Source organism: Alexandromys fortis, unplaced genomic scaffold (assembly GCF_014885135.2).
Source record: "Alexandromys fortis isolate MF-2015 unplaced genomic scaffold, M_Fortis_MF-2015_v1.1 scaffold_190, whole genome shotgun sequence".
NCBI classification, from domain to species: Eukaryota; Metazoa; Chordata; class Mammalia; order Rodentia; family Cricetidae; genus Alexandromys; species Alexandromys fortis.
In genome coordinates this window covers 1,118,687-1,143,773 of record NW_026068059.1, presented here as the reverse complement: position 1 = coordinate 1,143,773, position 25,087 = coordinate 1,118,687, and the positions used below count along the sequence as shown (strand labels likewise).

At 44.7% G+C, this 25,087-nt stretch overlaps 1 protein-coding gene across 3 annotated transcripts in view; it reads left to right on the top strand.

The window, feature by feature from the left end:
* Tbcel (tubulin folding cofactor E like) overlaps window positions 1-19,133 on the top strand; it is a 59,535-nt gene extending 40,402 nt beyond the window's left edge. For 2 of the 3 annotated variants that reach the window (XM_050120080.1, XM_050120079.1), the window contains exon 8: window positions 15,555-19,133. In XM_050120080.1, coding sequence (XP_049976037.1) covers window positions 15,555-15,873 — 319 coding nt within the window. In that variant the 3' untranslated portion in view covers window positions 15,874-19,133. Of the gene's footprint in view, window positions 1-14,631; window positions 14,705-15,554 lie in introns of all 3 variants that reach the window. The other variant, XM_050120081.1, reaches the window with a different exon arrangement.
* The last annotated feature ends 5,954 nt before the right edge of the window (window positions 19,134-25,087 follow it).

Below are 25,087 nucleotides of genomic sequence, written 5' to 3'. Positions count from 1 at the left end.
CTCTCCCTCTCCCTCTCCCTCTCCCTCTCTCTCCCTCTCTCTGAGGTACATCTCCAGCATCCTGATCTTCATCACACTTTCACCAAAAGTAGCATCTTACTTCTTAATCTTTCCAACATCTGTGTATTCCTTTTCCCAGGTGTAAGAATGCCAGTGTTCATGCGCATCCTCATTGTGGTCCTTGTGCAAATGGCAGTGTGTTTCTAGATGGATAGCCCAGGTCTAGGGACCGCTGGGTTTAGTGCTAAGTCTTGGACCTTTAGGTGACATCCATATTACTTTTACTTTTATACCATGATACAAGTTGGCTCAGCAGTGAAGTTGACCACTCTAGTTTACCTTTTACAGAATTATGGAAAATGAGAAAGAAGTGGGAAATAAATTGAAATTCGTAGGTATGTACATGCGCATAACAGTGAATCAAATATAAATGTGGATCGATACTGTTAAACACTGATCCTAGGCCACAGTTGGCATTCACTGCTTTCTTCCATTGCTGCCACCCCCATTTGCTTATAACTCTCTTTGACTTCAGGAAATACAGCCAGAGCCAGCAGTTTCTGTTGGAGTCTAGTTTTACATATCTGTGCTTCCTTGTCTGGAAGCTCTCCCTCTCGGCCTGGTAGTATAGAGAGATGCTAAAGAGAGCTACCCTCTGGATTCCATCCACGTCTAAATGGGACTCCTTTATTTCTCCTGACACTTAATAACCTCCCTTGGCTGACATTTCTACAAACATTTTTGGGCGATACATTTGGCCTGGCATTGTTTAGAAATAGAATGGGTAGCTATGAGGTGCATTTCCAGGGGGATGTTGTTCTGAGGACTAAGCTTTGAAACCTTATAAAGCTTGCCAGTATAAAAGCTGTTTGCTGGATGGGCTCAGGGTCTGGCATGCACTCGGCTGGCAGCCCTTGGGGTCGCAGGCCTACTCCGACTCAGGAAGAACTGGCATTATTTTGGCCCAAGTGAAGAGGTCAGTGGAAATGTAAGGAGAGTTACCAGTCACCAAGTCTGTATGGTAACTGTCTGTGGTTTTCTCAGTTTAATGCTGTAGTAGAACCAAGTTCCTAGGCTCCTTAAAGTGATCCTAAAGACTCCACAATCCACTCAATGCTGCAAAGGATTCACACAGACTGTTTACTTTAATGCATTCCTTTATTCTTGTATAGGTATGTGTATATACATGTGTATGTGCGCACACATGCACGCCAATGAATATGGAGACCAGAGATTGCCATCTGCGGCTTTCCTCAGTTGCTCTCCACATGATTTTTTGAGACAAGGTTTCTCATTGAAGCTAGGGCTCAGTGATTTAGTTAGACTAGCTTGCAGACAAGTTCCAGGAGTCCTCCTATTTCAGAGATTATAGGTGTGTGTATATAGATATAGATTATATCCCTGACCTTTCACAGTGGTGTTTCGGATCTGAACCTAGGCTGCAGGCTCTGTACTGTCAGAGCTCTCTCTCTCCAGCCCCTGACACAGACTATTTAAGGACTCTCCCTTCCTTTCTACCTCTTTATCTCACTATGCCCACTTTCCCATCCACTAGCGCTTAAGTGCCACCGCTTGGCTACTCCTGTCTTTCAAATGGACATGGGTAGACTAATTCCAGTCCTCTGCCTGCATCTTGGGCTCCTCTTAGAGTAAGAAGTCCTTCTAAGGTTTCGTGAATAGAAGGTGTGTAAAGGGCCGTGTGGGTGACAAACATGATCACTTGTGTTATTCTTGTGTCGCTCAAGGTTTTGAATTTTTGCACACTGTCTGTCTGTCTGCCTGCCACATGCATGCACACATACTTACACACACACATACACACACACACACATTTGGCATCTCAGCTTCCATTAGCCTAGACCATGATTAAATTCACCTTCTGGTTAGCCAGCTGGATACACACTGTAACTGCTCTCAGCTGCTAATGGAGGCTATCAGATTTGAGACATTTTTGGCAAGTTCTATGCTAACAGGGCCAGCAGAAGCTAAAAGTGACCTTTCTTCCTTGGTCTGAGCTCACAGGCTCTCCTTGTATACTTAGTTCTGATAGTCTGTCTTCTCAGTGACCAGAGTTGTGTTTTGTGATTAACATCTCTGAGTGTGCCCTGATCGGATGCTAACTGGTCAGGATGTGTATGTGGACGGTCTTAGTGCGTGTGATAAGGGGATTTTAATGAATCAGACTCATTATTAAGCATGGAAGGCTTACCATGTTCGCAGGGACTTTCAAAGCCTCCATACACCTTCATTCCAGCCCTCTCTTGCCCTCTTTTCTAAAGATATTTTACTTTATAGATTTTTTAAAAAATTATGTGTAGGCGTGTGTGGATCTGTATGTATGTGGGTTTGAATGTGAGTGCAGCTGTTGGTGCAGGCAGAGGTGTTAGATCCCCTGGAGCTGGAGTTGTGGGTAACTTTGGGCCACCCAGTGGCAGTGCTAGGAACTGAGCCATGGTCCACTGCAAGAGAAGCTTGTGTTCTTCTGAGCCATCCCCCTCCCTCCCCCCCCCCCCCCCCCCCCCCCTTTCGCACTCCTCACCTTTACTGTCATCATCTGATTATTATAGACTTTACTAGCTTGCAGTTAAGAAACAAGGATATAAACTCTTGTATATTTTTTAAGGCTGCCTTAGCTGTTTTGTTAGAAAAATAAAGAATTCTTTCAGGGAGGGCATGAATTGGATCTTTATTATGTAGCCCAGGCTAGCCTCAAATTCATGTGATTTAAATTAATTTTTATTTAAGTATGTCAGCGGATGAGTTGTATGGACACCTATGAAGGCCAGAAGAGCTCTTTGATTCCCTAGAGCAGGAGTTAACAGGTGATTTGTTAGTTGCCTAACAAGTGTTCTGAGAACCAAACTAATCAGGAAACATTCTTAACCCCTGAACTATCCCTCCATCCTCTAGCTGTGAATTCTTGATGCTCCTTCCTCGGTCTTGTGAGTGCTGGGATAATAAGCATGCACCACCATGCCTGACTAGATTGTGTTTTGAATAGTACCTGCATTTCAGTCTCCTCCCCGGGCATAGTTTATGGAGATCTCACCTTAATATCCTTTATTTAAGCCCATAAGCTAATAGGTGCTATGCCTCATGGCCTTGGATTCATAAACTCCTCATTCTTGGCAGTACTGTCGGTCACCCTGAGCCTTGCACGTGACCAGGGTGATAATTAGTCCTTCCACGTCTCCACCCTGAGGATTTAAGAATGTCTCTGTGAGCACTGATATGATACCCACTGGCCACTCCCAGGCAGAAACCAAGCACAGATTGCCCTTCATTACCTGAGAGGTCATTGCTTGTAATTCATCCAATCTCTGCTACTGATTTCTTAGTGCAAGCAATAGAATCAACTCTGAACAAGTTAAGTCGGGGAGGAATTTAGTAAGAGAATAATAGACGTTGTGCGGCTCACACAACTGACAAGAAGATAGAGAATTATATCTGGGCAGGGTCAGTGGAACCCATGGCCCAGCCAGGATTTCTGTATCCATACATGAGCATGCTTCTGATAGTGAAGGTCGGACAGAACTCAGCCTGTGTCATGCCACCATTGCCATCAGACCTTTGTAGCCATGCCCGTGAATCCTCAGATCTACATCCGCTGCCAACAACCTCTGAAGGAACTAGAAAAATGACTCAGCAGTTAAGAGTGCTTTCTGCTTTTGCAAAAGACTCAACTTGGTTCCCAGCACCCATGTGGCAGTCTGGAACTCTAGTTCCATGGGATCTAATGCCCTCTTGTGACATCCTTGGGCTCTTGCACACATGTGATGGACACAGAAGTACACACAATCTGTCATGCCTGCATCTTTGCCTAGTAGTTAAGATTTAAAATGACAGGCGTATGTCATTTTTTCTCTTCTAGTTTTTGGGGAACATAGAATATCTTCTCTTTACTGTTTGCACATTTTTTAGCTGCTTGCATCTCATGTGTTTTGAGTCATCCTCTTTCCTTGATGCCATAATCAGAAGTAAATTTAGATATAGATAGCCAAAGTTGACTTCCATCATCCACTACAATGCATATTCCCTAGTAGTTTTCATATTTATTTCTTGGTGGATTTTTTCAGCAAATTTTTTGAGCCCTAATGATATGTCAAACCATGTTATACATTCAGAAAGAAACTGTAGGTGTTCGTGATGTGGCACAGCAGATAAAGGTGCTCGCCACCAAGCCTGACAGCATGGGTAGCATCTCTGGTACCCACATGGTGAGAAGAGAAAACTCTCCCGAAAGTGCCTTTTGTGCCTCCGTATGTGCCATGGCACCCGTACCCGCAGAATAAATGAATGTAATGCAAATTTTAAAGTAGCAGTAGTGGCATTTGTGGTTGACAGCTGGAGGAAGTGACGGATAATAGTATGTAGTCCATGTACACTCAAGTGCATAGCGCGTATAGTCCACCGTCACTGTGATTGGGAGCAGTGATACATGAGCAGAGCATTGGTGCTGGACTCGACTCACCCTCTTCTCTTCCAAGTTACCTAATTACCTCTTCCTAAAGCACGGATGTGGCACACAGCCCTATGGAAGCGTGACTCCTGAGGTAATCTACTGTTTGTACTGAGTCACAAGGGCTTTGCTCTCCTGGAAGGTGTGTCCATTTGTTCTGGAGAAAATATCTCTTTTCCTGTGACTAAATCTGTTGTTGTGTTGCGGGGAGTGGTACTCTTAAGTCAGCGTCCAGCTCAGTTTCCTGTACCGACTTCTTCTAAGTCTCCTCTAGTAACACGGTTTCCTGTCCTGACTTGCTCTACAGTCTCCTCTAGTAACATGGTTTCCTGTCCTGACTTGGTCTACAGTCTCCTCTAGTAACATGGTGTCCTGTCCTNCTCTAGTAACATGGTTTCCTGTCCTGACTTGGTCTACAGTCTCCTCTAGTAACATGGTGTCCTGTCCTGACTTGCTCTACAGTCTCCTCTAGTAACGTGGTTTCCTATACTTTGTACTTTTGTCTACAGTCTCCCCTAGTTTCAGTTCCCTGAAAACCTCTCTCTGGTTTTCTTGCCTCATGTTATTTAGGCATATGTCACTCTACTCAACTTAGACATCAGCAAGGAAAGAGACCCAGGTTGTCTCTGAGTGACACATGAAGGGCCGGGATGCTGAGCTGAGGGTCCCTTAGGTAGCAGAGCTAACCTGGTGACTCGGTAGCTTTCTTCACCTCTGTTTGGTTGTGATCGATCATCTTACCAATGAAACTCACTATGGACAACCCAGAGATTTACTGAGTCTGTTTTCCTACCCCAGAATGAAATGTTTAGGGCACTGAAGGGCACCATACATCAGTGTTGTGAGCGTGTCTTGTAAGAGTTCAGTTATTGCCTACAGGTACCCAGTTACCCTTTTCACTGCCCTCTCTTGCTGGGTGGGGCCTCCTTGCTATGGTGCTTATGGTGAATAACTGGCTAGCACGAAACTGAGCCATCAGACAGCGACGGCGTGTTTATTTACTTTGTGAAACAACCAAAGAAGAAAAGCCTTTGTTCTCAGAGTCTTGGCCCTTGAGCATCCTGGTGTTTGCTGGTCAATAGGCCCGTTCTTTTAGAGCCTTCCTCTGTGCCTCATCTCCCAGTGGCTCGTGGAGCAGTGGTATACTGTTTCACAGTAAATCGAGTGTGTGCTGCAGGTGGCTGGAGAGATGTTCTCTCCTGGCTGGTCATGTTTCAATTACTGGATTCTTCTGCCTCACTAGGAGAACTTCTAGGAATTGACTCTAGATCCTAGCCCCAGGGTTCAGGGGAAAGTTTAATTTATTTACTGAATATTTGCTGCAAACCAAGTGGCACTGGGCCAGAACTGGGGGGTGCATGGGCAAACAACAGTGTCTGGAGAGACTTGCTTTAGGCCCAAGCTGGCACTAGCTTTCCTTGCTGGGTCCTGACCTCTAGAGACTGAGTTTCCCAGGCCTTTCCTCTTTAGATTCTTCTTTACTGCATTCATCCATTTCATACCATTCGCCAGTCCTGTGTCTCTGAATGGCCGCTGTGTTGCGGTACCTGCCACAGTGGCCTGTCGCTCAGCTACAGACTAGTGTATCCAGTTATCTGCTTGATTTATCACTTGGATGATGAAGCAGAGAGTGTCAGATTTTGATGTGCTCCCTCCACACCCGATCCTCCTCCCCTACATCCGCTCCTCTGCCCACTCCTCGCTCCTCTGTTCCTGCCCTAAGCTCTTGCAAGAGCTATGGAGTCACCCACGATTTCGTTCTCCTTAGCCTTTATCTAGAGCAGTGGTTCTCAGCCTTCCTAACGCTTCAACCCTTTAACACAGCTCCTCATGCTGTGGTGAGCCCAGCCATACTCAGTGCTACTTCATAACAGCCATTTTGCTGCTATTATGAACATAATGTAAATATTTTTGGAGACAGAGCTTTGCCAAAAGGTTGCAACCCAGATTGAGAACCACTGATCTAGACCATCTGGGTTCTTGTGTTTTTAAGTTAGACTTTCACGAACTAGCCTTAGATGGCTTGTAATTTCTGTCTGCCATGTTCTTGCATGCCAGTCCATGAACCCACCAGTTGACAGAAACTCAAGTGTGTGTATATTTCAAACGACAGAAGCAGCAACCTGCTTTCTGACTACCAATGCATCTAGTAATCCTCTTTCCTCAGGCTCTGGCACACGTGTTCTCCCCCTCTTCCCCTCTCAGTTTGGACTGCACCAAGCAGGTTACCTGTGTGGCTTTTTCCTCTTCCTTTCACCTTACTTGAGAGTCCGTCTTTGCATGCCCTAGCTAAAACAGCACACCTTTGCCTCCTGTAATTCCCTTCACTCAGGTTGGTTTTCTCACCAACACCTGATTTACCTGATCATATTGTTTGTCGGTTTGTAGTTAATCCCTCCATCCCTCCTACATGCTGTACTGTCAGCTAGGCAGGAGCAGCAGGTCCCGACCAGTGTCTTTCTCCCCAGGACCTAGAACACTGCAGGAATTAGTAGCATCACTGCACTTGGAGCGGGTGAGGAGGATGAGGTCAGGGAAAAGACCATCCTTTCCTAGAAAAGGTTTGCATTAACCTAATGAAGGTGAGCAGAAGATTCTGCATAGTGTTCTCACATAAGTAGTGAAAGGTGGAACCGGGGCAGTGCTGGCCCTGGTGGGGTAGGGGGAGCCGGGGTGGGTGGCTTAGAATTTAGCTGTTGTTTTCCTTACTGTGAGTAGGAAATTGCTGGAAGTTGGTGTGTATGGGTCTGTTCAAAAGGTGGGCTTGGGTTCTGGTTTCAGGGAGGGGCAGAGAAACCCGGAGACCGAATTAGTAATGGAGACTGTAGTAAAAGAGGCCGTGTATTGGGCACTGCAGGTCTTTTTAGAGATGCCCACGTTTGGCTGAGTTATAGAATTCCGTCCCCGGAAACACATTGCATGGCCCTACTTGTTTTCAGATATTTATAGTGGCGACTCCTCCAGGGGATATAAACATCGTTCAGGGAGGCAGGAGTCTCTGCGCTGACGGCTCCTGCACGTGTGTATTATTTTTATTTTGCCCTTTATCAGATGTCTGTCACATTGCTTCTGCTTACCATTTTCCCTTTATCTTGTGTTTGCTTCCTCTCTCCATCTCCTCTGAGAGATGGGAATTAAATTGCTGTTTTAGTCCTGAATTAATATGTGGCCCACTGTTTAATTTTAGAGAGAGAGAAAAAGGACAAAAGGCGGCAACTTCCTTTTGAATATCAGCATGCCATGTATCTTTGGGGGTGCAGTGACTTCTTATTTTGAGCACAGTAGGGGGAAGTAAGTGATTTGGGGTGCCTTTTTTTAGACTTTAAAATTTCATATCTCATCCATGAGTTGTAAGTGCTAACAGTTAACTGTTAGCTGCTGCACAGAGCGGTGCTGCCATCAGAGCCTGCAGAGGAGCCAGAGGGGGGCTTTCTTAAGCTAGTCTTTGCTCTGCAGCCCTTCCAAAGCTGCCCGCCCCCAGGCTGTGTCCCAGGAAGGCTTCTTTACCATATCAAGGATTAGGCGGCCAGTTCCTAGAGTGCTTACTTAGTTGTCACCAGTGGTATGCTTTGTGAAGTATGGAGGGTGTTTTCCTGCTAGAGACTAATGGCTTTTCTTAGCTGAGCTGATTGTATCTGCCTGTGATTGTGAGACAGGGCAGCGGGCTGTATTTGGACACCATCCTGATGAAGGCCCGTTTTGTCTCCCAGGCTGGAGGAATCCTAGCACACTGTGTCCGTTACCTCATATTCCTTCCACACAGAGGGCCTGCTGTTGTGAAGAACATTCCTCCCCTGGACGCGGGTCTCCTGGGGTTCTCTGCGTTGCCAAGCTCCATCATCCTCTGTCAAGAGGGTGACACAGCACTGCTCACCTTGGGCTGGGAGTCTGACGAGAGACAAAGGGGCTTTCTCCTCCCCGTTCCTTGGAGACCCTCTGAAATGTTAGCTTTCCCTGGAGCTTGCAGGCTTTGTCATTCCAATTACCTAGGACTTGGTTTTGACTTCTTGCCTCTTTCCCAGCCTGGCAGGAGGTAGCTGCCTTCCTATCTTGATAGCAGTTAGAGATGAGCATTCTAATATACCTGAGAGGGAGAATGAGCCTCCCAAGTTCCCTGGTCTTGCAGACATTGGCTTTGCTCTATGAACTTCAGCTTTGGCCAGAACAAGTAGCCAGTTATCTTTTTCGTGGTTTTTTTAATGAAAAATAATATTGAAAAATACTAAGAGTAATAAAACACCAAATTTCCACCATTCAGAACTGATGAGGTTAATATTTCTCATTATCTTTGGTTTATTTTTAATTAAGAAGAAATAATATTGCAGAAAAGAAAATGGGGCTCTTTTTGCCTCTCCTCTCATCCTATTCCAGGAAGCAACCAGAGCAAGATTTTTTTAAAGGTTTTATTTGTGTGTGTGGGGGGGGGGCGTGTATGTTCACATGAATGCAGGTGCCCACAGAAGCCAGAAGAGTTTGTCAAATCCCCCTGTTCTGGGTGGTTGTGAGCTGTCTGATGTAGGCACTAGAACTGAACTCAAGTCCTCTGCAAAATAGTAGTAAGTGCTCCTAACTGTTGAGTCATTTCTCCAGCCCCTTGTGCCGATAACTTGATGTGTATCTTCTTAAAACCACCACCAAAATATAAAGTAGGGTTTATATTTCTGTGGAAATGAAGTATCTTCCTATGGTCTGTAGCATTTCCGCCTGGTCTTTTCAGTTGTATTTTGTTGGAAACAGGACCCCCACCCCCCTCCAACTTTCCCACTTTATCTCCCTCCCAACTTCATTTATTCTATTCTTTGTTTTTTACCTTAAGTCCAGTTGGTACTGGCAGTATGCATAGGTGTGGGGTTATCCACTGAACTGGTACTCCCTTCTCCAGTGGCTATGAGCTGCCAGTAGCTCCTCAGCTAGGGGTGACATTTCGTGAGTTCCTCTCCCACCTTGATGCAGTTTGACTGGCTTGAAGCCTGTGCTGGTCTTGTGTGTGCAAAGGTAAACCCCTCTTTCACCAGTGTTTTTCAAATTATTTTAGTTATGTAGGGCTGTTTGTGTCCCATGAAGCCTTTAGAACTGTAAGTTTCACCCTGCAGAAACTACAGAGCACAGTGAGTTTGTTGATATATGTGGGGAGAATTAGCATCCTGCCTCTGCTGACTGCCGTCTCTGTGGAATGCAGAACGTTCTGTGTCCTTCACAGGTGCTTTCTGTTTCTCTCACAAATGTCTTACACAGCATTGTTAAGTTCCTTTCTAGGTTCTTTCTTAATTTTTGTTGCTCTTTCAAATGAAATCCCCTTTTCCATTTTAGGAAGGCCAGTGAAGGCTTTGCATGCTGGTCGTCTGTCTTTCCTAACGGCACACGGAGTAGTTCATGTTTACTTCCTTGGGGAGTTCCTCACACACAGTTATCTCCTCAGATAATTTCTGTGCTGCTCATTTCTTTTTCTGGTGTGATATTAAAATGACAGCAGGCTGGGCTGTGGCTCAAATGGTAGAACACTGTGCCACATGCATGGTGGAGGCTCTGACTTCATCCCTTAAACCACCCAGACGGAAAGGCAGTGGAGGAAGCCATCCAGTGATCCCCTTCCTGTTTGAGGAGAATGTATCCAGCCTTCAGTGTGAAGCCTTCTGACATGAAACTGGACTTTTACTGAGTTGAGATAGTTTTATTCTTGACTTCCTAGGGTGTTTCTTTGGTCATTGAATAGCACCAGGTTTTATAGAATGGTCTTTTTGCATTTGATTGTCGTTTTCTTCCTTTAGTCTGGATTTAACAATGTGTTTCCTTTGCTGAACCATTTTTGCATTCCAGTGTTCAGCTAGTTATAGACTAAGAAATATTCTTTATAAGCAGGTAGGATTTAATTTTATGCTATCCGGAATGTTCCCATTTATTTTAAAATGTAGAATTGGTCTGTAATAATCTTCTGCTCTTCTGGTTTTTAAGTGTTGTACTAGCTTTGTAAAATGAGCTGGGCTGGTAATTTCTTATTTTTCTAGTAAGTATTTCATTTAGCTTTAAGATTCCATACTCACAGCAGTATTCTTATGATCTGTGGGCTATGTGTCTCAGTTTCTACATTGCTCTGTTTTCATTGTGAGGACAATACTTCCTCATAAAGTCTGGTGGAAACTTACAGCAAAAAGCGTATCTTTCTATTCACGTGCTTGGCAGCCATGAAGCACGTAGTTCCCAGGCAACCGCTGGCAGCGGTTTCCTAACAAAAGCCACTGCAGTTGTGCTGAATTTCTGTATGGAGATGGTCACAAAGCAGTTGATTCGGTGCTGCTGTACGCTGACGCTGTTAGTATGAACCCTAGTGAGAGCCCTGCCATGTGGAAAGCAGGCACTGATCATCGCCTTTCACATTCTAGTCATGATGTTTGCTTCTGCTTTTCCCCTTTGTCTTGGTGGGTCCTATTAAATGATTACCTTATATCTGGATCCATTTTAGATTTTAAGAAATTTGGGATGTGTGTATATATGAGTGTATGTATGTGTGTGTGTGATGTGTGCGCATGTACAGGCCCGAGGACACTGGGTATCCTCCACTGTCACTTTCTACCCTATTTCTCTTGAAATAGACTCCAGCTTCGCCTAGAGTTGGTGACCAGCTAGCCCCAACAATTCCTGAGCCCCACCGCCACAGTACTGAGGTTAGGCAGTATTTACATGGGTTCTGCTCTCCGTTCAGACTGTCATGCTTGCCTGCCAAGCACTCTTATCCACTGAGGCATTTTTGTAGCCCTACATTTTCTTTTTTAAAAACCGATTTATTGCAATATAACTGACACGGGGAAGTACATTTTCACCCTTTTTAGTTTATAGTTCTGAATTTTGACAGTCCCATTATATAACCTCCAGCACAACCAGAATCTAAAATTCCCATCATCTAAAACATATTCCTTCCTCAGCCTTTTCTCCTGACTCCTACCCTCTGTCAGCTACAGCTTGTTTGCTGGGCCTGTTTTTTTTTAATTAATTTATTTATTTATTAAAGATTTCTGCCTCCTCCCCGCCACTGCCTCCCATTTCCCTTCCCCTCCCCTCGATAAAGTCCCCCTCCCCTGATCAAGTCCCCCTCCTTATCAACCCAAAGAGCAATCAGGGTTCCCTGTCAATGGAAGAATGGATGAAGAAAGTATGGAATATATACATATTAGAGTACTATTCAGCAGTAAAAAAACAAGGACTTCTTGAAGTTTGCATACAAATGGATGGAAATAGAAAACACTATCCTGAGTGAGGTAAGCCAGATCCAAAAAGAGGAACATGGGATGTACCCACTCATATTTGGTTTCTAGCCATAAATAAAGGACATTGAGCCTATAATTAGTGATCCTAGAGAAGCTAAATAAGAAGGAAAACCCAAAGAAAAACATATAGGCATCCTCCTGAATGGGCCTGTTGTTTTGGCTTCTCTAGAATAGTGTACCACTGGAATCTGTGCCATTTTTAGCCCCTTTTCATTGAAGCATTTAGGATTAGTTGTAGTTTCGTGGGAGGTCATAGCTCCTTAAGAAGGGGTTTTATGCCATGACTAATGTCCATACAGATTCCTTAGAAGACCTGGAAGAGTAGACCTCAGCTGCCTCTGTAGGCTCACCTCTAGAATAATGCCACAAAAGTGCCTCCAAGGGCACTGTTCCTCTGTAGTGACCTGGTGGAGGGGGTGCCTATCTCAAGCTCTGTCCTTGGTGCTTAGCTAGTCACCTTAGTTTGACTTCCAGATCAGCAGGAAGCCGCCAGGCTGTTGACTCAGAGAAGGAACCTGACTTGCACTTCAGTTTGGTAGTGAAGAAGCTGCTATCCAGACTGTCCCCACGCTGTGTGGCTGTGTGTGCTAGATTCGTTCAAGGCTAACTGATAGTGGTGGAAGTTAAATCTCATCTGCAAGGGAATGTGGGAAATGTAGTTTTTATTTTTTTAACTCTGCAGTCTAAGAAGGCCAACCAGAAGAGATTCAACAAATATAGACATGTATTGAAAGAAAATGTGTGTTAAGACAATTAATAAGAGTGACTTGAATTGATAAGACACACGGGCAAGGAAGCAATAGGTAGATTAACACAACATTTAGGGGAAAGAAGAATTAAAACATGTTAATTGATTGGACGAAAGCACTGGCAGAAAGAGACACAACAGGAAGAAGCTAGACTGGCTTTCAGTGTTTGGCTAGAGTAATTGGATAGTTTTCAGTGCTGTTTTCTAAGACATGCAAGATTGGAAGAAAACTAATTGGGGGTAGTAGTCGGTTATTTCTGTACATGGTTGATCTTGAGAAATGTGTAGGACAGTACAGTGTCCCAGCATAGGGATCATGTGATTTCTAAATCCACTTCCTCATTTGCAGCAATGAGGCTGGTTGTTCTATGTGGGTATAGCTTAGCTTATAGTAATGTTTATGCTTGAAATTGTTTCATTTGTCTTCAGTGTCAAGTGAGTCTAGAAATACAAAAGTTACCATTGTTAAGTTTTAGTTTCATATTTAAGCAGGCTCCGGTTTTATTATTAATTCTCTAATCCTGCTATTGCCTTTTTTCACTAGAAGAATTCATGGCAACTCTATTCCCTCTGTCCTTTCTCCTAGCTAAAATCATTGCTGCACAGAATTGGGCTAGGGACAGTGGCCTTGGCTATTCCTTTTTAACCTGCTTGTCTGGTTGGCAGTGGTGGCACCCACCGCTTCTCTCCCTCCCACCCCACACCCCGCATCTGTTCACCATCTCCTTGAACTCTTGGATTTTGTACTTCCATTCTTCCTGCGTCCTAGACCGCAGTGCCTGTGCGTCCTTTCCTCTCTCCTCTGGGTGTGCTTGCTTCAGATTGCATTCTGCCTCTGCCTTTTTAACCTCTTGTTTCTTCCCTCTCCTCCTTTTCCTGGGATATGTGCTTCTGTTTCTGTGGCTGATGTAGTTTTTGTTTGGAAGTGGACACTTCTCAGGTTGCTGAAACCTGTCGTGTGTTAGCTTTCCTTGACCCCTTTGTTGTTGCCTCTTCTGTCCCTTGTAGGCAGAGTTTGAGGGTGTTCTCTTGTTTCTACTTTTCTTTAGTCTGGAGGGGAAACATGTCTTTAAGTTGGGTCAGCTCGTTTGACCATATGGCCTCAGCTGCCATTTTTCAGCTTCTGATGCATATCACAATGTCTCTGCTTGTGTGAAGGCATGCGACAGGAAGGCATGGGGAAGGTTTCAGTGTGGAGCCTTCTGCAATCTCAAGTCCTGGTGGTTGTGGTCATAGTGTGTGTGTGTGTGTGTGTGTGTGTGTCCCCTCCTGTGTTGTGATGGCTTGGCCTTTGCTAACATCCTGACAGTGGACAGCCAGCCAGGCTTCTGATCCCTAGGCCTTTCTCCATCTTGGTTCTTCTGTACCATGGCTGACTCCTTCATTCCTTGGCCCTGTGTTTTCACTGAGGAAGACTTTCTCTCTTTATCTTCTTTCTCTGCAGTGGTTTCCACAGTCTGAAGATCTGACTTGATCTTCTATCTCCCACACTACTGAGCTCTGGGCTCCATCTGAAAGGTTTTGGCCATGGGGTTATGCCCCATTCTTGTGTTGCTGCTGATGGTGTGTGGTTTTGGGTTTTGTTTTCTTTGTTTTAATCTGGGCTCGAGCACTCGAGACAGTTCTACAGGCTGTCACGTCACACCAGCACTGTCTCTAAGTCCCTCCCAAAGACACTTCAGTTGTAGGTTCTAAGGTGTGTGTGTGTGTGTGTGTTACTATTGTAAGCTCCAAAGATATAATGCCATTTTTTTGTATATGAACTTAGAATGTACAGGGCCTTACTCACTGGTTTTATTTATGGCCGTCCTTCAGGTAGGAAGGGCAGGACGCAGCATCCTACACTTGCTAATGAGGAAGCAGATCCAGAGGGCTCGGAGAGCTGCAAAGTCATCATGTTAATCACAACTCAGACTTGAAAGTCAGGGCCTGTGCTATTTCTGCTCCGCCCTGCCTCTCCCTCCATCTCGCAGCACAATGTCTTACTGTGTCATTAGTGTTCTACTAACCTTTTTATGACACTGATCATGCCGAGGAGAAGCCAGAAGTAGAGTGGGAGAGCTGGAGCATCATGCTACGTGACTGTCAGGTTCTGATCCTTGATTAACCTCACCAAGTCTTAGTTACAGCCAAACTCATGGTGGCTTTCCCCCTCTCTGTAGGAGACTGTCCAAATTCCTCCATCAGCTCAGACTTCATTCCCTCAAGGCTGGCAGTAGCTACAAGAATTTCTGTGTAAGAACTTACTATTGGGGACCCTGTTCTCACCGCTGGAACTCACTTTTCTCTTAATGTGCTTGGCTTTTTTATCTCTGCCCCGATGACAGAACATCTTTATTTATGGTCTCTTTTTCCAAGAATGATCCTTTCATAAACTCTTGTATTTAGCTGGGGCCAGGCTGGAACATTCCAACAAAACTTCATTAAAAGAGTTGGATAATAGCTGAAATACATGGTATTGTTGTTCTATAGATTATGGCTTCTTGGTACTTGGAGAAACTGCTCCCCTACCATCCCCCTGTATTACCAAGAAACATGTGCTTAGTTAGGCATTTTCACTTCTCAGTGCTAACACCCAAGAAAAGCACAATCTGGGGAGGGATTGGACTCTTCCCTGTTGCCTCTGCAGCACCTGCTTCTCTAGGTTGTTTTCTTTCTCTAACTTTTTTCCATCCCCAATTGCTTGAGAGAGGGTATCATAGAGCCAAGGCTGACCTTGACCTTGCTACATAGCTGAGGATGACCTTGAACTTCTAATCCTTCTACCCCTACCTCCTGAGTGCTGGGTGACAGGTGTGCAATCACTCTGCTAACTGACATTCTCAGCCCCTCTAAGCCTGTTTGTACATAGCAGATGCATGGGGCTCATCTTTAAGAGAAATGCTTCTCTCCACAAGCTTGTGGTTTTCCTTTGGCCTCAGTACAGCGCAGAAGCCACAGCGGTCATTCAGTAGCTAGCTCTGCATGTAGGAAGAACGGGACAGTCGCAGGAAAAGATGAGAAAAGATGGTGTGAGCAGAGGTGTAGTTTGCTTGTGTGTTGTGAGTGAGTTGTTGAAGGTGACACTGTTCTTTTTATACCGTAGGTATCATGAACTCATTACAAAATACGGGAGATTGGAGCCTTTGGCAGAAGTGGACCTAAGGCCCCAGAGCAGCGCAAAGGTAGAAGTCCATTTTAATGACCAAGTAGAAGAAATGAGCATCCGTCTGGACCAAACAGTAGCCGAACTGAAGAAACAACTCAAGACTCTAGTCCAGTTGCCCACGAGCAGCATGCTTCTGTACTACTTTGACCACGAGGCACCCTTCGGCCCCGAAGAGATGAAGTACAGCTCCCGAGCTCTGCACTCTTTCGGCATTAGGGATGGAGATAAAATTTTTGTGGAATCAAAAACAAAATAACCTCTACCAGCCTTGTAAAAACTCACATAAGGACTTCCTGCAGGGTGTTTGTTTCCAGTGTGTTTTTCTTTAGGAAGAAGGACATTTCCGTTTCGTTTTGGTTTTTATTTGGCTTTTGAAGGGGTTTTGTATATTTTCTTCCCGTAGAATGGGATTGGTTTTGGTATTTTCTACCACAGATTTCTTCAGCTCAGTCAGCAGACCTTGCTGCATCTCCAGTCTTTTCTCTCTCTCTCTCTCTCTCTCTCTCTCTCTCTGTCTGTCTTTCTCTCCCTCTCTCTTTCTTGAAAGATGACAGAGAAATCACCGACTTCTTACTGTGTTGCTGGGGTTTGTCAGCCTTTCCTGCTAGGCTGGAAGACAGAGTGGTGCCTAAGAGGGGTGGTGCACAGTGTTCAAATCCAGAGATGGGATCTTCCCTGAAGGGCCAGCACCTTCCGTCCCTGTCTCCAGTCATTCTTTTCCTCTTCCTCTTTTCCTTTCTGGGCTCCATTTTTTCACTCTGACGTGCACATACTTACCTGTTTTATTCTGTTTGTAATTTACTTAGTGGGTTTTTTCCCCTCAAATTTTGTCTCCCTCCCCCCATTTCCCATTTTAAATACTTTTGAGTGTTTTAAGCATTTTTCAGCCTGAATCTGATCTCAGGAACTCCATTAGGCTTTTAAAGAGAAGTAGGTGAGAGTTAACCCAAGGAAACATGCCGTTGTCCTGGAAGCATGGGCAGAGGGCTCTAACCTCTCTGCTGCCGCCCCTCTGAACGCCCGTTGTGCATTGACCAGCCATCACTCCCATTACGTCTTTTCTTTCTGCTCAGTGGTTGTTATTTCCTGGCAGCTTTGCCTCATAAGCTACTGGAAATAAAGTACGAGCCTGGACAGTTCTGGGTATATACTCCGTAGCAGAGAGTCAGCCGATGGGCGGCCAGGCCTGTGTGAAGGAGGAGGTGGAGGGATTGGAGAGACCGAGCCTGCTGGCTCTCCTGCCCTTGTTGCACATCCGAAGCCCTTGTCCTTGCAGTGTCATTAAAAGTGAGAGACTTTAATCAAAGGGAACTGTGGTTCCCACCTTTTTCTTGGGACTTTGTGATGTCATAATTAACAGTTGTTTTGTATTTTATTTTATGTCCTCTGTGGATGGTTTTTGCCTAATTGATGAGTGAAGTTTGAGTGTCACAACTGCCCGGGTTTCTTTTGCAAAAGTATTTAACACCAGTTCCTTGCATACTCTGGAACCTATCTCTTTGGCCTTCCATTCTTTGTTAGTTAGATTTAAGTCCTTTCTTTAGTATAGAGATTTTTTTTTCTAGTCCACTGGCTACTGGTGGGAGGCAGCAGAGGATCTCAAAGAATGCACCTGTTGCCTAGTTGGTTTTGTGTTTGTTTGTTGTTTGATTTTGGTCTTTATTTCTCCCCATTGGCTTTTCACCTTTGTTATAGGGTTCCACCTCTCCTACAAACTTAGTTTCTTGTAAACTCCTTAGGGGACTCTGATGACTTCTTCACGGGTGGGGAGTTGTGTTTTCAAGTTTCCTCCGCCATGGGGCGGGTGTTTGTTCTCTTGATGCACTTCAGGTTCGGTACGTCTAAAGCTATTGATCAGGCCTACGGACGCAGGCCGGCTTCACCGCAGCGCTAAAGGTGAAAACCAAAGGGTTTAGAAAGATGAGTGCGGCCAGCTTCCCTGCTGCAGACTGTATCTCAGAATCCTAAAGATGAGCAGCAGGGATCCGGCCAGTATAGACAAGGACAGTTATTTTGCAATCGCATTTTCTTGACAGATTTTTTTTTTTTTGGAAATAAGAAAAGTGTGGCGACAGTGCACGAAGATGAAGACTGGGTGCTTTGTGTGTGCGCGCGAGTGCGGAGGGGTTTGCGGGAGAAACTCATGCAGACTTTGCTTTCGTCGGCCTGGGAAACAGATGCACTCTTATTTTTGAACTTTGGAGCCACTTCCGTCCCACGGCAGAAGGCAGAGTGAGCACTTACACTTTGGTCATAAGTGGAATGGTCACAATAAGATATTTTATATATGACAAAGTTTTACGAAATGCTTTTTTACTCTGAGACCTGTTTCTTCTGTTATGACAGAACAGTGTTTATCTTCTGCAGGCCTAATCCTTTATTACAGTTGCATGTAAAGGGAACTTCTCATCCAATAACTGATGTAGGTATTCTAGGGCATTGTAATTGGTGGTTTGAATAATTGCCGGATCATTTCCAGTGAAGAAAATCTCAGATACAGTCCTTGGGCTTTTAGAATTACAGGAATAAATGAGAAAAGCTGCTTGAGCATGCGTATTTACAGACTTATTTGGGTGGCTGAGTAAAGAGGCTGCTTTTGAAGTAAAATCGGTGCTGTGTAGACATTTATAATTTTTTAGAATTTTATTATAAGCTGTTATAAAATTATTTTTATAACAGATGCAGAAGGAGGAAAGAAAAGCCTGTGGACCTTTGAGTCTGCACGTCACTCACCATGCTTGTCTGTCGTTGTCTGTTTTAATGTTGACTTCATCAGATTGAGTGGGAGCATGTTGACAGGAGGCAAACGCTGTCCTCACCGGTTCAGAGGTGTGCCTTCAGGCATCGCAGAGAGAACATGCCTTCCTAAAGTCGAAATTCTTTTCAGTTGTGGAAAAGGAAAGGAATAACGCAAAAAAGAAAGCCAAACCCAAATCAGGAGTCTTGGCTTTGGGCGGAGCTGCTAAAGCTGTGGTCCAAATGGATTGGGTTTGATGGTTGAGATCTCCTAGATTCTGCAGCTGTAGCCATAGATGCATAAGAAAGCAGCAGAGGTGATCACCATGGGAGCCATGCCACTAATAGCTTTTCCTAACACAGTGTGGCTCTCTGCATGGCAGCGTAAGCCCAAGGGCAGGTAGACCATGACTCCAGAATGCTCGATAGTTCTTACGCATCGTCATTTCTGTTTATGAATTTGACTTTTCCCTTTATGCCATTTAAGACCGAAATGCAAACAAACTGCTTTCAAGAATGCCCAGAAGCTCTGTGTCCCCAAATGTTATTGTGAACTCTACTGTTTTTCATAGGTGCTTCCTTAAAATGTATGTTTATTGTAGTGACAGAGAGGGACTGGACTTTCAGGCCCTTTACAGTTGTATCCTGCAGTTAATGGAAATATAAATATATATATATATTTTATTTTAGAATATAATTTAAACATGAAGGTCTATTCTTTGCACTTTTTATTAATATATATAGAAAGATAATCTTTAAAAAATTAAAAATCCAAGTCCATTTGCTTCTTGTGTTCTGGATGTTTCTTTTGGAGGGTCGGGACAAAGACGTGTGATCATTTTTATACAGATGGACATCGGTTCTGGAATGCCTTCTTGGGAGGAGTGGCTTAAGCTAGTAGGAGCCTGGCCATCCTGCCAAGTGTAATAGCAATTTTGCTGAGGCTGAAAGAAAATCTCAATTAAAATTTTTAAGAAAAAAAAAAGCTTTTACTTTCTTGTTAACAAATTTTAGGTTTCCAGCACATTTTCTACACTGTTTTGCTTTTGTTTTTTTGTTTTGTTTGTTTATTTATTTATTTATTATGTATACGATATTCTGTCTGTGTGTATGTCTGCAGGCCAGAAGAGGGAACCAGACCCCATTACAGATGGTTGTGAGCCACCATGTGGTTTCTGGGAATTGAACTTGGGACCTTTGGAAGAGCAGGCAATGCTCTTAACCTCCAAGCCATCTCTCCAGCTCCCTTGTTTTTGTTTTTATCCTTTGGGGACAAAGCTTTCTTACTATTCAGCACCCTCTTTATTGAGTAAGAGTGAGATTTTCATTTTGGTGAAGTACAAATTTGCCATTTTTCTTAAAAACATTGCCTCCAGGTTTGGGGCATTTTACCCTTATCTGTTCATCTATGATTTCTTGGTAAGCTAGTAGGAATTAGCATTTTGGAGAATTAAGGACCAGAGAGTGTGCTCCCGTACTTAAAAGGTAGTGCCCATGAAGTCCTCTCGGTGCTTCATAAGGGCGTGGGTGTCCTCTGTTTAATCGAGGTGAGGTCTGTTTCCTGTTCAAAGAGTGGATGCCCTCAACTTGGGTTAAAGCCTGTCTAGTTACTGTCTTAGGGGTTTTAATTCTGTGGAGAGACACCATGACCACGACAACTCATAAAGGAGAACATTTCCTTGGGAGGGCTGCTTACGGTTTCAGAGGTGCAGTCTGTTCTCATCGTGACGGGGAGCATGGTGGCAGGTAGGCAGACGTGCTGCTGGAGCTGAGAGTCCTTACATCTTGATAAGAAGGCAACAGAAAGTCGACTGAGAAACTGGTTGGTATCCTGGGCATAGGGAAAACCTCAAAGCCCACCCCCACAGTGACACACTTCCTCCAACAAAGCCACACCCATTTCAGTAAAGCCACACCTTCTAGTAGTGCCTCTCCCTATGAGATAATTGACAGCCAATTTCATTCACACTACCACAGTCATCCTTTATTTTTGGGTGCTTAGAAGGTAGATTTGCATTCAGGCATCCAATTGGTTTGAAACCACTGCTGCTTCCTCCAGGTACCCCTAAGGTCACTTGTTGCTCTCCAGCCCCTCTGGAACAGAAACTCCCATTGGTCTTCCTGTTGACTTACTGAGGCAGGCACTGTTGTGCCGGTTTTTCCCCGGGGAGTGAAATGGATGCACAGATAGGTTATTTAACTTGTCCAAAGCAGCACCGTGGGCAAATGGCACTTGGCTCCAGAAATTGACAGCTGTGTGTAGTGCCTTGGTCCTCAGCCCTCCTTCCAACCCGCACCTCCATTGTTAATCCTCGTGTCGCTCAGAACAAGAGTCACTGGTGTGGCTGACAGTGCTCAGGCCAGCTTCATAGACCCCGGTGTCAACTCCAGAACTGTCACTTTGTGGTTGGTGGCTAGCTACTGAGATTCCTACTTCTCTGAGAGGTCATATTGGGTGCTTGTGATTGGCGCTGTCGATAAAACAAAATGAACCTGTATGATGTCAGGAAACTGCCAATTCGGTTTTTCACTCAGGTCATTCTTGGTTTCAGTATGGAGCCAAAGGTGAGAGGGGCACTCGTTGCAATTGAGATTAATGTCAACCAGCATTTATCAAGGAAGGGAAAATATGTTTATAGCCTGGTAGGGCCCTTTTGTGGCTGCCACTGCCATTGTTCCTCCCTTGCATTCAAGAAGGAGCTGTGTGAAGCATATAAATATTGCCTACAAAATAGAGCTGGGTTATCTATTCTGGCCTGCAGGAGCTGAGTCTCTCAGGCCAATTCCAGTGCAGTTTGAATTTGTGGAGTCCTTCACAGCCACCCCTTCCTCGGTCACTTCAGGTAACACAATCAGTGTGTTAAGAAAGAACAGTCATGGGAGGGTCAGACATGAAGGAATTAGAGAGGAAAAATGCCATGGGCAGCTGTCTCCTTTACTCAGGAAATACAGCAGGGGTGATGTGAATTGTCTCGGTTGTATTAAAATGCTTTTTTTCTAAGTTTCATATTTTATATTACAAAGAGACAACATTAAGATGTTTAAACATGCCTTTAATCCCAGCACTTGGGAGGCAGAGGCAGGCGGATCTTTGTGAGTTCGAGGCCAGCCTGGTCTACAAGAGCTAGTTCCAGGACAGAGAAACCCTGTCTTGAAAAACAAAACAAAAAAACAAAAAAACAAAAAAAAGTGTTTAAATTTAATATCAAACAGGTGACTTCCACTAGGTTCAGGACTCCAGCAATGTAAGTGAGACATTGAAAGGCTCCCATTGTAATATCTCTACTGCATCTTTTGTTCATTTCTTGTGTCTCCCAGAGTTTACACAAATAATAGCAAATCCGAATATACATTCTAGCTGCTTTGCTCTTACACTGCCAAGGGTGCACATTGTGTGCTGTCAACAGCCTTGCTTTCTTTGTCCATGGAGATGTCTCTGGGATAGGATGTAGGAAATCATCTTAGCCTCTTTATACACTGGAAGTAATCATTGTATGAACTGATGTATTTGATGGGTACTTTATTGTGTCCCTCTCTCTCTCTCTCTCTCTCTCTCTCTCTCTCTCTCTCTCTCTCTCTCTCTCTCTCTCTCTCTCTCTCCTGCTTTCAGTTTGTTGCCAGAAGCAGTGCAGGTCCTTTTGTGTGTTTGAAAGTGTCTAGAGACTACATTCCCATGTCTGGGGCCTCTGGATCAGAAGGTGAGAGAGTTTGCAATGTTGATAGATATTATCAAATTATTCTCCAGTGGGATAATACAAAATTAACATATAAAGGCTCAGGCAAGGTGGTTTGCTCCTTTAATACCAGCACTTGAGAGCCAGAGGCAAGTCAGTCTCTGTGAGTTCAAGGCCAGACTGGTCTACATACTGAGTTCTAAGCCAACCAGTACTACACAGTGAGATCCTGTCTCAACAAAACAAAAGCAAAAGAACACAAAGTTGCAATGGTTTATTATTTGGCACAGCCCTACAGAGTCTAAAACTTTACTGTGGTTGAGCTTGGGTTTTTGGCAGAATTCACCTTCCCAGCCAGGCTTTGCAGCCCAGGCACTTGGATTCAACACATGACCGATGCCACATGGTATCAGGCCCAAGGGAGGAAGGTTTCATTCTAGCTTAGATTTTTTTCAGAGACTTCAGTCCAATCAGCTCTATTGGTTCTGAGCTCTTGGTGAGATAGAACCTCACAGTGCAGGGTGAACATGGCAGAGAAGAAGCAGGAAGGAGCAGGGGCAGGATAGACCCGCCCACATCACACTCTTCAGCCAGGCCCCACCCACCACGGTCTCCACAGACGCTCAACTGTCTATCAGATGCTGAGTCTATCAGTGGGTTAGACGATGACATCAGAGCTCTTCAGACCCAGTTTCTGGAAACGCTCCCAGGGACATGCCCAAGTTGGGCCTTACTAAAGTGAATGTTTCTCCGCCACATCAAGTTGGCATGTAATCATCACAGTGAGCCCACGTCACCTGGCCTAAGAACCATTGTTCTCTGCAGCCTGGCCTGGGAGGATTTATCTCTGCCACAGAAGGCGTAAGTGTTACCTGTGTCAAACAATGTGTGAGCACTTTTTCACCTGAGTGCCCCTGGAAGTCGGGTCGCTCACCCTGAAATCCTGTGTTTTTTGTTTGTAATAAGCTTTAGTCAGAGCAGACTCTTGCCTGCCATTTAAGTGTCTTGTAGAGAATCCGTGCTGTTCTTTGAGGGGATGGAGAATATAGTGAGCCTGTGCCCTCCAATCTCAATGTGCCTGCATGGATATTAGAACAAAGCTACTTCTGAGCTTTTAGTTGCATGAATCTACTTGGTACTTCCTGTTTTAGCTGCTTAATTGTAGCTAGGAAGATAGCCCCATGGTACAGGACTTGCCTAGTGTGTTTGAGGCCCTGGCTCCTTTCCGATATCACAAATTAATAATGAATTCTTTGCTTATACACACTTAAGTTGGTTTCAGAAAAATCGCTAAAATTTCAAATATGAACATCTTTTGTTATTGAGCCTTTAGGGAGTATTCTGATTCATAAATAAACATTAATAAGCATCACTGTGATTTTCAAAGATCCAACATCTTATTTTTCATATGAATATTGGCCCAGAATATACAGCACAAATGTGACTAGAACAGAAAGAAATAGAACTTAGGGGAATAATAAATTTTGGAAATATTATTGCGTTTTAAAACTTTGTTTGCAAGGATGGAAAACTGAGCCTGCAAGATGGCTCAGCGGGTAGAGGCGGTTGCTGTGCAAGCCTGGCAACCTACATCCAAAACCTAGATACAAAGTTGAAAGGAGAGAGCTGGCTTCCCAGAGTTGTCCCGTGACCTCCGTGCACACATCATGCCCGTTCCGTATAGCAATAAAGAAAATAAAATTACTTGGATGTGGTGTTGCTCACCTTTAATCCTAGCACCTAGGAGACAGAGGCAGGTGGGTCACTGTGAATTTGAGGCCGCCCTGGTCTACATAGCACATGCCAAGCTAGCCAGGGTTACATAGACCCTATCTTAAACAAACAAGAGGAGAAGCCATTTGTTTATATGAGTCTGCCATCGTCTGGGAGTCAACCCAGAGGACCTGGAGTGAAGATCTGAAGGCAAACAGAAGAAGTGTACTTCTAGAGTGAGACTCTTGGAGGTCATTCGGTGTGTGTGTGTGTGTGTGTGTGTGTGTGTGTGTGTGTGTGTGTGTGTGTAATAGTCTATTATGTAGAACACACACCCAGAGGAACACAATTGTCTTTTCCTCCATCACGCCATCCACTTTGAGGATATTCTAGCACTCTAAATGCATGTATAGTCTTAGATAATAGTTGCCTCAGCTAGATCTGGGGGCGTTGGGGATGGCCCTCACTAGTCACCAGGGAAGTGGCAGAAATAAGTGTATTCAGGAAACACTGAGTTTGTATGGGGTTCAAGGCACCAACACCCCAGGCTCAGTTTCTTGGGAGGCAAAATTTGAGATACAGCGGGGGAACGGCAGGTCTGTGGGGAGTAACACCTGGGAAAGAAAAGAGAAGCATCAGGATGGAGCAGGAAAAGCCTTCAGACTGAGCTGCAGATCCATCAAAGGTAGCCCCATCCAAAGGAATGTTCTGGAACAAGAATTCTTGCTGGGCGAGTCCTGCCATAAACTGAATTGGCTCTGGCCTTCTACCAATGATTTCCTCAGTCACTGGGGTGGAAGCACAAGGACATACCCCCATTCTGAACGCAGTGTGGACCCTGAAGAGGTGACTGTTGGGAGCTGTTCGCATAGCATATTATTTCCAGTCTCCTAGAAATCACCGAAGGTACATCTGGCCGCTGTGTCTTGTGGAGAATGGCTCCAGTCCTCTCGCCACCACTGGGGGAACTCCTTTAGGCTCTGAGGTCCTGTTTCTGAGGGGGAACTGGGGAGAGGAAGGTTATGGGCGTGATCTACATCTGGCCTGTCACTGCAGTTTATTGCAGGGCCATAACCGGGGTCTGAAGAATCCCTCTTCTGTCTACTGTAGCACCTCAGCCCTTGTCTTATGCTGGACTTAGAAGCTTACCTGATAGCTTCATCTGAACCTTGATTTGTGGATATCCCGAGACCCCAGTAACCATATGCTGCTCAGTCACAAGTAAGCAAAGTCATACCAAGAGGCACCAGAGTGAGTTGCCCAAGCTCTACGCTATTATCTGTCCACAAACCCATTCTGTAAATGGAGCCCTTTGCCCCTCTGTTCATCCCGCCAGCTCGTCTAACA